At 43.6% G+C, this 14040-nt stretch overlaps 1 protein-coding gene and 1 long non-coding RNA gene across 2 annotated transcripts in view; both read right to left on the bottom strand.

The window, feature by feature from the left end:
• The window catches only part of LOC138273460 (uncharacterized), a 504158-nt gene extending 503259 nt beyond the window's left edge, over positions 1-899 (bottom strand). Inside the window, exon 1 of the long non-coding RNA XR_011200282.1 lies at positions 824-899. This is a non-coding gene — a long non-coding RNA (uncharacterized lncRNA). The remainder of the gene's footprint in view (positions 1-823) is intronic.
• An 8281-nt stretch (positions 900-9180) lies between these two features.
• Positions 9181-14040, bottom strand: part of DOK6 (docking protein 6) — a gene marked incomplete at its 5' end in the record, with an annotated part of 934435 nt that continues 929575 nt past the window's right edge. Inside the window, one exon of the mRNA XM_069219182.1 lies at positions 9181-9333. Within this exon, the coding sequence (XP_069075283.1) occupies positions 9181-9333 (153 nt within the window). The remainder of the gene's footprint in view (positions 9334-14040) is intronic.

Below are 14040 nucleotides of genomic sequence, written 5' to 3' on the forward strand. Positions count from 1 at the left end.
AGACAGGAGTCATGCCCCCTTGCCCAATGGCCATGCCCAGGGAACTTATGTCCCCTGGGCATGGTCATTGGGCATAGTGGCATGTAGGGGGGCACAAATCAGGCCCCCCTATGCCACAAAAAAATAAATAAATAAACACTTACCTGAATTTACCTTAATGTCCCTGGGATGGGTCCCTCCAGCCTTGAGTGTCCTCCTGGGGTGGGCAAGGGTGACAGGGGGTGTCCCTGGGGGCATGGGAGGGCACCTCTGGGCTCCTTCAGAGCCCACAGGTCCCTTAACGCCTGGCTTTTGCAGGCGCTAAAAAACAGCGCAAAAGCGGCCGGACGTCATTTTTTTTGACCCGCCCACTCCCGGGCGTGAATTTTGCCCGGGAGTATAAATCCGACGCACAAGCCTCGGAGTCGATTTTTTAGACGTGAACGCCTACCTTGCATCTCATTAACGCAAAGTAGGTGTCCACGCTAAAAAATGACTCTAACTCCATGGACTTTGGCGCTAGACGCGTCTAACGCCAAAGTATAAATATGGAGTTAGTTTTGCGTCGAAATTGCGTAAAAAAAAACGACGCAATTCCGGCACAAACTGAGTATAAATATGCCCCCTAAACTAGGAACAAAACAGGATTTCTCAGGGAACATTTACAGATAATTAGTACAATACGAAGGGCATTGCCCTCGCTGGACTTTCACCACTAGGAAGGTAGATTTTCGGGGCCTATTCGCAAGGTGTGTAAGGGTATGTAAAATAGTGCTCCTGTACCAAGCATACATTTATCTCGCCAAGTGATGACCCTGATAATGGCAGAATTTAATGTTCATACCTGCATTCCGGGTTTGATGTCATCCGTCCGCGACCAGGATACCAGAAAATCAGAGGAATCGCCCATGAGACATCCTATTAGGGCACAAAGAAATGACGCTTCAGTTAATGAAACTAGAAGAAGTACGATTATACAGGCATTGTTTCTAGTATTTAGAACTCTCAGGGCAGATTTAAGAGCTCCTAGCGTCTCCTTGCGCCACTTTAGCGTCATTTTTTAAATTATAATGTGGCCCAATGAAGCCAAAAGTGCAGTGCCAAATTTACAAAGTGGCGCAGTGCATGCATTGTGCCACTTTGTAACCCCTTGCGCTACATTATGCCTGCACCAGGCATAATGTATACAAAGGGGTTGTTCCCCCGTTAAGGGGGGCAAAAAAATTGAGCAAAGCAATCTAAGATTTTTCTTTGCAACATTTCTATGGCGCTTTTAACGCCTGCTCAGAGCAGAATTAAAAGGAGGCACACCAGTGTTTACAATGGGCCTCAATGGGGTTTGCAGGATTAGCTTAAAAAAATGTTACGCTAATCCTGCAAAGCTCTGAATTAGCGTCAAAAATTCTGACGTCAGTTTCCTAACTAATGCCATGGTGCACACAAGGTGGCGTTAGGGGGTGATAAGGAGTGCAAGAAGTGGTGCTGAACTGGGTGCAGCGCCACTTTTCTTAAATCAGGCCCTCAGTCTACATAATCAACAGGGTTTACATGTGGGCAGTCATGAAATAAAACGGCCTTCTCATATGCGACTCTATTAGTTGATATCATGTGTTGGGGCCGTGATATTTTCTTAATTAAGGGGCCATAAAGCTTTGTGATCGTGGATACTCACAAATAAACCTGAAATTAAGGCACAAAACAAAACATTTTGTACCAGACAATCAGTTATCACTTTGTAGATTATAATGAATGTATTAATTTTAAAGTGATGAAAACCTGATGTCGGGGCATGCCCTTTTCTAAAACCTCGTGGGTGCACGACAAAGGCGTAGAGACAGTTTTTCTTGTTTGCAGCTTTTAAAGGTATGGGAGCGCTTTAAATGAGCACCAGTTACATTAAACAAGAACACATTCATTTTTGTTTGTTTTACGCACAGGGAAATTAAACAATTTGCCTAGAATCACAGGATGTTGTGACGTGGAGATTCGGGCCTGGTTCCCCATTTCCAAAGTCTGCACCTCTGGGCACTCGAGCCATTTTACCCTTGGGATTTCCAGTGATATGATGGTGGCATTTTTGGTATCTAGGTGTAGAGACAGTTTTTAGGGTCGAGACGCTTTTGTATTTAGAAAAGGGCTCGGAGCCCTGTCAACTTCACGTCAGTGTTTTTTATTGGTTCGTGGGCTTGCCTAATAAAATCTGCTTGCTTTCATTAGTCGAAGTCAAGCATACGTCATGCCTTTTCCCGTGGCTAGCCCTCCTCGAGTGCAGCGACCAAGATACAGAAAACATGCGAGGCTCGCTGTTTTCCATCGGGCTCGTGGACTTCTTTTTCTCTAATTTAGGAACGCAATCTCGCTTGGCAGAAGTCGAGCGCTTTACATAGTTAATTTCATTTTTTCGGGTTGTGTACACAAATGCACTTTTGCCCGATAGGTGAAAAGTCGGGTTAGGAGTTTACAACGCGATCAGCTCTAACATGAGCAAACGCGAGATCCGTTGCATTGTAAATGATTGTTCTTGTTTGCAGCTATTATGGAGCATGAACCTGAAGGTATTGGAGCGCTTTAAATGAGCACAAGTTACATTAAACAAGAACACATTCATTTTTGTTTGTTTTACGCACAGGGAAATTAAAGGATTTGCCTAGAATCACAGGATGTTGTGACGTGGAGATTCAGGCCTGGTTCCCCATTTCCAATGTCTGCACCTCTGGGCACTCGAGCCATTGTACCCTTGGGATTTCCAGTGATATGATGGTGGTATTTTTGGTATCTAGGTGTAGATGCCCATTTCGCTCCCAGAGATAGAAGAAAAGATTTACTGATGTGAGCAAATAAAGTAATAAGGAAAGCACAAAAACGAGAAGTGCAGAATAAATAAATTTGAAATTGCAGATATTCACTATTAACGTGATAACATGACACAGAATGCACAGGGACCCCAGCATTATATTGACACGTACACTTTGCTAGCTACTCCCCAAACTGGAAGGTGATACATGCACAGTCTGTTTCATGCTCCAACTTCGGGTATATGGGCCTCATTTACAACGTTTTGATGCAGGGCCGCACTGCAAGCCTTCTTGTTATGCTGCACTGTTCTGCATCAAATCAGAACGACAGAAGTGCACCGTATCTATAAGATACCATGTTTTCCTGTCCCCTGTGCTGGCGCACAAACTGCTGCCTAGCGCCAACAAAGGCACCCTTGAACCATGGTGCAAGGGAGCCTGTATTGCTGGGGTGACTATTTACGTGCAGGAAGGGACACCTTCCTGCACTTAAACAATCATTAATGGTGTTTTCCTCTATATGTGCTGTAGAATGCAGCACACATAGAAAGAGGAAAAATCAGGGGGAAATTATGTTATTCCTCCCCATTGAGCCACCCTTACACCACCCCTAGGGTGGCATAGGAAACGGATGCATTCCCAGGTTTACGAAACCTTGTAAATCTAGGAATGCATCGGATTCCATGGCTGTTGCGTGGGAGCACCCACAGCAACACCCATGGAATACCTCTTTCAAGCAGAGTGATGCGTAAAAGAAGGCCATATCTACAAGGCCATGCAAAGCCATTCAAAGTGGCTTTGGGTGGCCTTGTAGAGATGGGGCTGCAACCTGCGCTGAGAGTCACAAAAAGTGATGCAACCAGGCCACATGTAAATAAGCCCCCATGTTTTGCTACGAACTGGGAGAAAATGCTCAGTTAAACGTGATTTACATGTGCTGTCTTACAGAGTTTGGTACTTTGTACCTAATGTTCGTAATGTTCTATTTGTCTAGACACGGTAGTACCGTAGCTCTGAAGATCACAAACCTCTTTCTTCAGAGGGGATCCAAATATGAAGAGAAGCTACCAAAACTACAATTTCAAGGCCAGATTCGGACATTACTGAAATTTTACCAACAGCCCAAATCAGATTCTTTTACCATCATCTATCATCTATACTGTAACTTACTTATTACAAATAGGCAAGAATAGCCGGAAAGCAGTACTCCTCCTGGTACTTGTTTACCAACACCAGACATATTGATAGTACCGTGGGAGCACAAGTATATAGCCCCTATTTAATGGAGCACATCATTTGGCACTCGGCGCCACCACAGTGATTTCAGCATGTGCACTTTTAATGCGGGCATTTTACGCCTTGTAAAGTCCTTCAGGTATGACTGGGGGGATCTGTGGGAAAAATGTGATATTGCCACCCATAGAAATACCGGATGAGGGAACATCCCACCGCTTGTAATTCACTTTCAGGAGAAAACTTTCACTTGTGGCTAAAACAAGCTGCTCATAAAGAGGACCTAGGCAGTGGTGTGTGTAGGACACAAGACCACTTCTGAAGATTTGAACTGAGGTTCTAGAACTAATTGAAGAAGGGTTTCAGTAATATGCCTGCCTCTGGTAGCATTTCTCTAAAATCATAATATGACATAAATTGCCATTGCATACTTGTTGACCCGTTTGAAGACACATGCCATTGACACCTGAAAACTAATAGCATCACAAGACGTTTAACCATAGCTTGTAGCCCAGATGAAAACACAAGACGGTGCGTCACAGCCTCCAAAGTTGAAAAAATTGAGTAACCTTGAATGGCCTCTGTGATGGCTACTCAGTGACATCTTAAGGACTTTTGGTGCCCTGGCAAAACGTATTTTAGGGGGCTGTGTCCAGAACAACTTTACATTATTTAGACATTTTCAGCCAACCCATGCCCCTGGGATTTCAAAGAATATTCAATTATATGCTAAACTTTCAAGGACGGGGGCTGCAAAAAAAAAAAAGGCATTAAAATCCTCAAGCTGCTTGGTGTCCTCAAGCCAGATAGCACCGGAAAAAAATGTAACAAATATTGATAACTTCATTTTGTTTGCACTTAGATAAAATGTAATTGTGTCTTACAGTTAAAACTTTTCCTTTTTCTGTATTGTTAATTTCCCCTTTTTGTCACTTCTCTGACTAGACAGTGAACTCCGACTGTGCTGAATAACAGAAATAGGATGTGGGCAGAAAATCGAAGGACTGAGCGGTAGAAACATGGAATTAGGAGCATTAGAAAAAGCTGGGAGATAGAGATAGAAATGAGGTACATAAACTGACATAAGATAAAGAGGGAAATGAAAAGTAGCCAGAAAGAAGGATACAGAAAGGTAAAAAGAGAAAGAGGTCGGTAAAGAGAGTTAGAGATGTAGATTAGGTTTTATGATGAGAAGGAGAAAATTGGAGGTAGATGAGAAGGAATTGAATAGAGACTGGATCAGTGAGCTAGAGAGAGGTGTAAGGTAGTAAGAGAGGTGAATTGTAGGTAGACGCAGAGAGAGAAAGTGAGGCAGGCAAGGAGGTTAGTCAGTGAGAAGTTTAGAGACATGAAGGCAGAGTTAGTGGTGGGGTATAGGTAGGGCGAAATGAGACAATGTGTGAAAAGGCAGCTCAGGCAAAGAAAGTAATGACGCAGAGAGTAAGGTATAATGAAAGAGGTGAAGGGAAGTGTTAGAAATTGGGTCTTTAGTTGCCAGTCAGGTTACCCCCTGTCCAAGCAATGACCCTCACTCTAGTCAGAGTAAAAGAGAATCACCCTCAGCTAACCCCTGCTTACCCCCTTGGAAGCTTGGAACGAGCAGTAGGCTGAACTTCAGAGTGCTAGGTGTAAAGTATTTGTACCAACACACACAGTAATTTAATTAAAACACTACAAAATGACACAATACAGGTTTAGAAAAATAGAAAATATTTATCTAAACAAGACAAGACCAAAATGACACAAATCCACAATACACAAGTCAAGTTATCAATTAAAAACCAAAAGGAGTCCTCATGTAGTTTTAAACACAACGATAATGCTGTTAGCATGAAGCATTGGGTGCATCAAAAATAACCCTACACAGGCGAGTGTGCGTCAAAAAGGGCTTGCTATGCGTCGATTTCACTCACGAGCGAGCCCTTGCATTGTTTCTCCTTCAGTCGGGTCAGAGTGCGTTGTTTCCTCTCTCCGCAGGAGAGCGATGTGTCAATCTGGTCAGTACTCTCGGGTCCAGACAGGCCTTGCGTCAGTTTGACACGCCCAGCGGTGTTTGCGTCAGAAATTCAGCCGCATGATGGTCCGAAAACCAAGCAGCGCAGGTTGCGATCTCACCAGCCTCCGTCAGCGATGCTGCGTGTCGTTTCTCCAGCAGCGGGCATCGATCTTCCGGTCCCGTTGCAGGTGAGCGTCAATTTTCAGCCACAAAGACAGCAGCGCGCCGATTTTTTTGCCGCAGATCGGAGTTGTGTCAATCTTTTCCCCGCACGGCGGTATGTGCATGAATTTCTCACTCTTGGGCTGCCAGCTTCTCTTCTCAGGGTCACAGGAGCGGGATGGGCACCACTTGGCAGAGTAGGAGTCTTTCCAGAAAGTCCAGGTGCTGCCAGAGAGAAGTCTTTGCTGTCCCTGAGACTTCAAACAATAGGAGGCAAGCTTTAAATCAAGCCCTTGGAGAGTTCTTCACAAGAAGGAAGGCAACACAAAGTCCAGTCTTTGTCCTCTAGCACAGGCAGAAGCAGCAACTGCAGGATAGCTCCACAAAGCACAGACACAGGCAGGGCAGCCCTTCTTCCTCAGCTATTCAGCTCTTCTCCAGGCAGAGGTTCCTATTGGTTTCCAGAAGTGTTCTAAAATCTGTGGTTTTAGGTGCCCTTCTTGTACCCATTTTTCCCTTTGAAGTAGGCTTACTTTAAAGCAAAGTCTCTCTTGCTTGTGAAATCCTGGCTTGCCCAGGCCAGGCCCCAGACATACCAGGGGGTTGGAGACTGCATTGTGTTAGGGCAGGCATACCCCTTTCAGGTGTGAGTGACCACTCCCCCCCCCCTAGCACAGATGGCTCATCAGGAAATGCAGACTACACCCTAGCTCCCTTTGTGTCACTGTCTAGTGAGAGGTGCAACCAACCCAACTGTCAAACTGACCCAAACAGGTAATCCACAAACAAGCAGAGTTACAGAAATGGTTTAAGCTCATTTTCTAAAACTGGCATTTTTAACCACACAATTTTAAAATCAACTTTACTAAAAGATGCATTTTTAAATTGTGAGCTCAGAGACCCCAAACTCCACATGTCCATCCGCTCCAAAGGGAATCTACACTTTAATCAGATTTAAAGGTAGCCACAATGTTAACCTATGAGAGGGACAGGCCTTGCAACAGTGAAAAACGAATTTAGCAATATTTCACTGTCAGTACATATAAAACACAGTACTACATTTCCTACCTTAACCATACACTGCACCCTGCCCTTGGGGCTACCTAGGGCCTACCTTAGGGGTGTCTTACATGTAGGAAAAGGGAAGGGTTAGACCTGGCAAGTCGAATTTACTGTTAAAAACTGCACAAACAGACACTGCAGTGGCAGGTCTGAGCCATGTGTACAGAGCTACTAATGTGGGTGGCACAACCAGTGCAGCAGGCCCACTAGTAGCATTTGATTTACAGGCCCTGGCACCTCTAGGGCACTTTACTAGGGACTTACTAGTAAATCAAATATGCCAATCATTGATGAACCAATTACATACAATTTACACAGAGAGCATATGCACTTTAGCACTGGTTAGCAGGAAAAAATAGGAGGCAGGAGGCAAAAAGATTGGAGATGGCCCTGCATAAGGGAAAAAGTCCAACAGGAAGAGAGAGATGATGTAAAATAGAACAACAGAGGAGACGTTAAGCAAGGTAGGTGAGCTTGTCAGAGAGATAGAGAGGCAGGTGTAGAAAGAGGGAGCTGTGGTATAGAGGAGCCAAGCTGAAATCCAGGAGATGGAGAAAGAGAAGTGAGAGAGAGAAGGCAATGAAAGAGAAGTAGTAAGAATGCACTACAGTAATGCTAGTGGTGAGGTAGAGGGAACAGAGGTAGCAAGGACCGGAAGAGAAGCGAGGTAGTGAACAAGTGGGAAGATGCACTAAGAAGTTCAATAGTGAGTGAGAGGGATGTTGGGTAGAGAGGTATTAGGTACAGAGCGGTGAGGTACAGTGGTGAGATGAAGAGATGGCTGAGAGAGCTGTAGAGAGGTATCTTGAGAGACAAGTGATGCAGGTGGAGGTGAGATACATTGCTGTGAAATGGAAACAGAGTCGTGAGTTAGAAAGGTAGGTGTGAAGTAGAGGGAGAGTTGAAGTAGAGCTGTAGAGGAAGACTTGGTGGTGTCAGGAAGAGGTCATGTTGTGAGAGACGTGGAGAGGTGGGGTAGAGAGAGGTGCTTTGAGAGCAAGGTTGCCACCAGGCCAGTCTTCTACCGACATGACCAGTATTTTAATGTCCCAGCGAGTACAAATTAGGAAAATCACCTAAAGCTGTTATTTTTTCACCTCATTGGTACATAACTAAATTAAACATTAGTGCTTTCTTGACTGATAATTGCCATAAACAAAGACAGAAAGGCCATGTTTAAAATGAACTTGCCAACAACAGCCTGAAAGCACGCAAATTAGGCAGAACAGAAACAGAATCTGTTTTTTCCTACACATCTTCATCACTTTTACGGGGTGGGGGTTTGGAAGCAGGGGGCCCAGGGCAATTGCCCACCCTATTTATGCCTTACAATGGCTGTGTAGCCTTCTTTCAAAAGGTGATCAAAAAACAATCCTGCTTGGGAATGCGTGAAGTTTAGACTGCCGAAGGATTCACCATCAGGTCAGTTCCTTCTGACTATTGTAATTTGATACTTAACACGGAGAGGCGTTTTGTAATTTATTCATTCATCCGGAGCCCCCTGTTGTGGCACAATGCTTAGGCTGAGACAAACAGTAATGAAAAACCACTGCAATTATGTCCTTTCTCTCTCCCTGAAACTCGTGCAACTGTGTAATGCACATTTTATGGCACAATTGTGTTTTGAAACCTTTTAGAAGAGCTCCTTAATCCTATTAAGAAAAAAGTGACACCGGGGAGCATCTTCGGCCCTGGTGTCAGCAACACATTAACTTCCAGCAACTTGCTGTGTTTCGCCCATATATTACAGTCTAAAGTGCCTGCTCAAGCTATGCAGAGGAGCCCAGAGTCATTTTTCCCATTAGTTTATGAGATGATTGCAAAAAAACTTGGCGTTGTAATGTTTGGGGCACCCACTGGGGATGGTGACAGCAGATAAATTAAAATGGAAGGAAAACAACCAATGCAAATGAAAAGGCAATTTGCATGAATTTGTGTTCAGCACAAAGGGAGCTAATGGAGGTGGTGGTTTAAGTTAATCCACTTGCCTTGTAAACTGTAGATCTCCCCAACGCTGTGCTGGCGCGTGATGTGATGCCAGTACGCACTCCGGGGAAGCGAAATAGACTTCGATAACGTCATCGGATCTGCTAAATTTGTCTGAATCTGAAACATAATAATGGAAAACACAATGATTATTGCCCATTCGCAAAGGCTTTACACTCATCTCAACAACATCAAAAGAAGAAGAATGTTTCTCGCCCGTATTTGGAAGAATTTTCTAATTTCAAGATGCAGGAATAAATGTGAACTGCTAGCAGTGACTCGAGTACACGTATACAATATGGTACCTTTTGCATTCTAATTGATATTGAAAACCCCTTGCATGATATTGATGGCTTCGTGATGTGTCATGGCAGTGAGTATACAACTAATTTTCAAATAAACCGATGCCCCGGGGTCAACTGGTAAAAGTTTGAAACATATATTGGGAAGGTAACAGTTACAAACATTGCACAGTTAGGAAGGTTTTTGTGAATGATGGCTAACCCTTCACTTATTGTACTACCCTCATCCTTCAGGATTATTGAGTAGCCTTCAAGGGCCAAGAGGATGAAACACGAGAAATAGAATGGTGACAGCCTGATTTTCTTGATGTAAAGACGAAGCAATTGTTAGTGACTTTTAAAGCTGCAATTTCAGTTGCATGAACTTGAGAAGATTGGGTGCTCGATACCATGCAAAACACAGTCATTAAGGGAAATATGTAAGAGCTAGGAAAGATTAAAATTATGGGTGTGCAAATTACATATCTGAGATGTGCCCTTATATTGGTTAATACTGAAGTTGATTCGGTTCTTCATGTGGTCTGAGGAGATAGAACACAATTAAAAACTAGGGTGGAACATCTATCAGGGCAATTGGGAGATGAGATTTTCCTTCAAAAGCATAGATGTGTGCAGCCTACAGCTCCAGTCCCTTGAGAAATAGAGAAAAATATAAAATATCAAAATGCCTTCTTGGGATGGTCGATCCAACAAATATATACAGAAAAATCATGAAACACAGAAGAACAAGTTAGGTTCATGCATTGCGCTGCATGAACTTGAGAGAGGAACAACACCATATTTACTAATATGTGCTGCTGCTCTACTCTCTCCCTGTGCTGGTGCATTTTTGGCTGCCATGAGCCAACATAGACTCCCATCCACCATGGCTGTGTGAGCATATTTTTGTATGGGAAGGAGTCCCATCGATTACAAGAATCCTTTGAGGCTTTTCCCACTTTGTATGTGTGCTGTAGAATACAGCACATATGCAAAGAGGAAAAAACTAGGAGAAATAAAAACATTTTCCCCCATTATGTCTACTTCAAGGAGGCACAGGATATTGGCACAAATCCCTGTCTAGAATTCTTTGTAGATAGGGATTTGCATCAAAACCCATGGGTGATTGCATGGGAACATCAATGCACCAAGCATGGAACATCATCTCGACACAAATTAACATAAGGCAGTGCATTGCCCAACTTTGTGTTACTTTTGGTTACAATCCAGCGACTGTAAATATCACCACAGTTTTCATCGGGCTTGCAATAAAAACACAATACAAATCCAACATAAAGTATTTGTACATGTGGCTTACAGTTCATATTACAGATGTACAGTGCTTTGTACAGTGCTTTGATAGGGAGACTTGCCTAAATTCAAGGCCCACATGTCTCTAGCTCAGCACTGCTCACCAGTGTTCACAATTCAACGGCAAACCCTGTGTTACCAATCAAACTGTGCATGTAATGTAAAGTCCACCATAACATGAAGTGTGTAGCCAAAAGAAGAGTGTGAGGGAGAGATGAAATTATAAGCAGGAGTTGGGCTGGAATTGAGCGGGGAATACTACTTTGCAAAATAATTTAATAATTATTGTCTCAAATGTTCCTGTTGTGTGCAGAAGTGAAAGTGAGTATGTAAGTGGGTTTGTGCAGAGGTGTATATAAGTGTATGAGCATGTGGTACCCACCCTGATTTCCTTGCAAACAACTTTTTGTGAAATAATAGGAGGCATTTTGGCATACTTTGGGCATCCATTGCATGCTGACGATGGAAAAATGGTGGCCATTCTTTGCGTATTAGGGGAATGATGGTGCCTAAAAGCTTATCTTATTTGGCATTGACATAAATGTGATATTTCTGTGCATATTGTGGCTACTTGTTAGCACAATCATCCTTTAAAAAAGCTGGCACTTTCTATGCAGTGACAATACTTCAGATACTGTGGGCCTTCAAGGTTTGCTAGTGCCCACTCTTTATGCCGTTGACCCTGAAATAACTTTGGGAATTTTTGTCATATGGTGGAACTCTATGCCAGGATAATGTCCAATGCTAGTATCAGACTGTCCCAGGTACAACAATGTAGGTTGTAGCATGTTGTCTGCATACATGACAAGATTGTGCCCACATCTGTCACAAAGGTGGCCTTGCATACTCCTTTAATTTACTGGCTTATTCTAAACATCAATGTCCAGGTGATGTCCATCCCCATGTATAGCTGGCCCACGATACAAGATGTAAGTATTGGCATATTGCAGGCATCCACGGTACAGGAAGAAAATTCATCAGCAAGCAATGGTGAATCAATTCATGCATTGCAGTACGAAATGTAATATTTGACAACAAATAGAAAAATTACGACCCCGGCGGTCGGCGATAATGTGGGGGTAAGTACAGCCAACAGGCTGGCAGTACTTACCGCCACATTATGACATTGGCGGGTTGGCTGAAGCCAACCCGCCAAAGTATCACTCTGTCCGCCACGGCGGTAACAGCTGCCGGGCTGGAGATATCCATCTCCAGCCCGGCGGCCACCATTGATCCCGCCTACCGCCATGGTTTTTGTGGCATTTGTAATGCCAAGAAAACCATGGAGGTAGGCCATATCAGTGATGGAGAATTCCTTCACTGTCACTGATAGGGGTCTCCCCCCTCCATTTCCAGTTACCCCCCTACCGCTCAAGTTGCCCCCCACCCCTACATCCACATCCCCTACACACACATGCATACACACACTCATTCACACATACATACACACACATGCAAACATCTAATCACACACACAACCGCACACACTTCCAAACATACAGACACGCATTCACATTTCACAAAATACATGCACTCACACGTCCGTACATGCACACACACATTCAACACTCAACACACACCCACATTCACGCACACACATACATTCACACTCCCCACCCAATCCCCTGTTGGAGACCCGACTTACCTGGATCCGGGGGTCCTCTGGCAGGAAACGGGGCGTGGCTCTGCTGGTGGTAGCAGCGCCACCTTACCCCCATCTGCCGCATGGCCACAGCCAGATTCCTGCCATTCTTGTGGCACAAATCCGGCTGTGGTCATAATAAGGTGGACAGCTGGTAGCCGCAGCTACGGTCTTTTGGTGGCCGTCGCCGCGGGGGTAGGTGTTTTTTACCACCAAAGTTATAATGAGGGCCTATGTTTGTGTACCAAATATGTATTTAAAACATCTAATTACTAAACATGAAAAAGGTATTTTCAGGCAGAAAGTCTTTTTAAAGTATTTGTTCGTGGGAATTTAGTTTATTTTTCCAAAATGAAAAACGTATTTTTTATGTCTAAAGGTGTGAGAGCTGTTGTTTCTGGACAAAGTTATTGTATTTCTAGGTACATATTTGCAAGTTGATATTTTAGTGGTAATCTTTACTGATGACACCTGAATTTGTATCTCTTCTGTTGGTGAAACTTGTACCATCTCCATACCTTGAATTATAGCACTGCTGTGTGAGCCTGCATATCCGGATTACCTCTGCTGTGAATTGCGCAAGATTGCAACATTTGTGTATTTTTTTTTTTTCTACCCAACCCCTCTCGAGAGTTCCATAACAACTGATTAGGAATCTACTAGAAAGGAATAGGACTGAAAAATAAAAGAAAGTGAAACGCAAATGGTTGCTATATAATTGATAGGTCATGCATAGCTACGTGGTCTGAGCTACCTCTAGCTCCTGTAGCTTTGTTGTAGGGGAACTATCAGGCATCTTCAACCCAACATTAAAATCTTGACATGTTTTATAGGTGTCCATTCGGTACCTATGACTTTTTAGCAAATTTACACAACCACACTTCTATAAAATATGCTGTTTCTCCTCATTATTTCGACAGTTTGTTGGGGAAAGAACTATCTTTCTGAACTTCACAGGAGGAAGACAGGGGTTCTCTAATGCGAGGCAGGTATTTTCACCCATGCAAAGAGCACTGTTGGCCATCGATGAAACTTGTTATTAGAGAGGCACCCATGCAAAGAGCACTGTTGGCCATCGATGAACCGTGTTATTAGAGAGGCACATGCTAAAACATTGAACTCAGCGAGCAATTAGGATGTTGAATGATATCCAGTTCAAGAACATTACTGGTGGTTGATCGAGGGGATGTTGATGAGAGATTTTTGGAGGCTATTACATTGGAGCATGAATTACATTATATGGTATTATAGCTGATCTGTACAAATACAGCAGCCATAGTGAGATTTCTAATGCAAGAGATGGCGACAGGCACATTAAAGGCTATCTACTATCTAAGTAAGATTACATTGATCGACCACAGATACGTACCATGGTGACCCAGTATCAGTTTAAGAGTGCACCACAGAAAGCTGTGTTGAAGCCATGTAGTTGTGTTATAAGTACCAGTCAATATGCTATGGTGTGAATGTCAGAAAATGAGCAATCTAGATTCTTGGAGAGGGGAGACAGCAAGTTGGCTGTGAGTCAAAATGCCAACAGGTACCTCTGATATCCTGAGACAAGAGCTCTGTGAACTCAGGCAAATCAGTAAG

Source organism: Pleurodeles waltl, chromosome 2_2 (assembly GCF_031143425.1).
Source record: "Pleurodeles waltl isolate 20211129_DDA chromosome 2_2, aPleWal1.hap1.20221129, whole genome shotgun sequence".
NCBI classification, from domain to species: Eukaryota; Metazoa; Chordata; class Amphibia; order Caudata; family Salamandridae; genus Pleurodeles; species Pleurodeles waltl.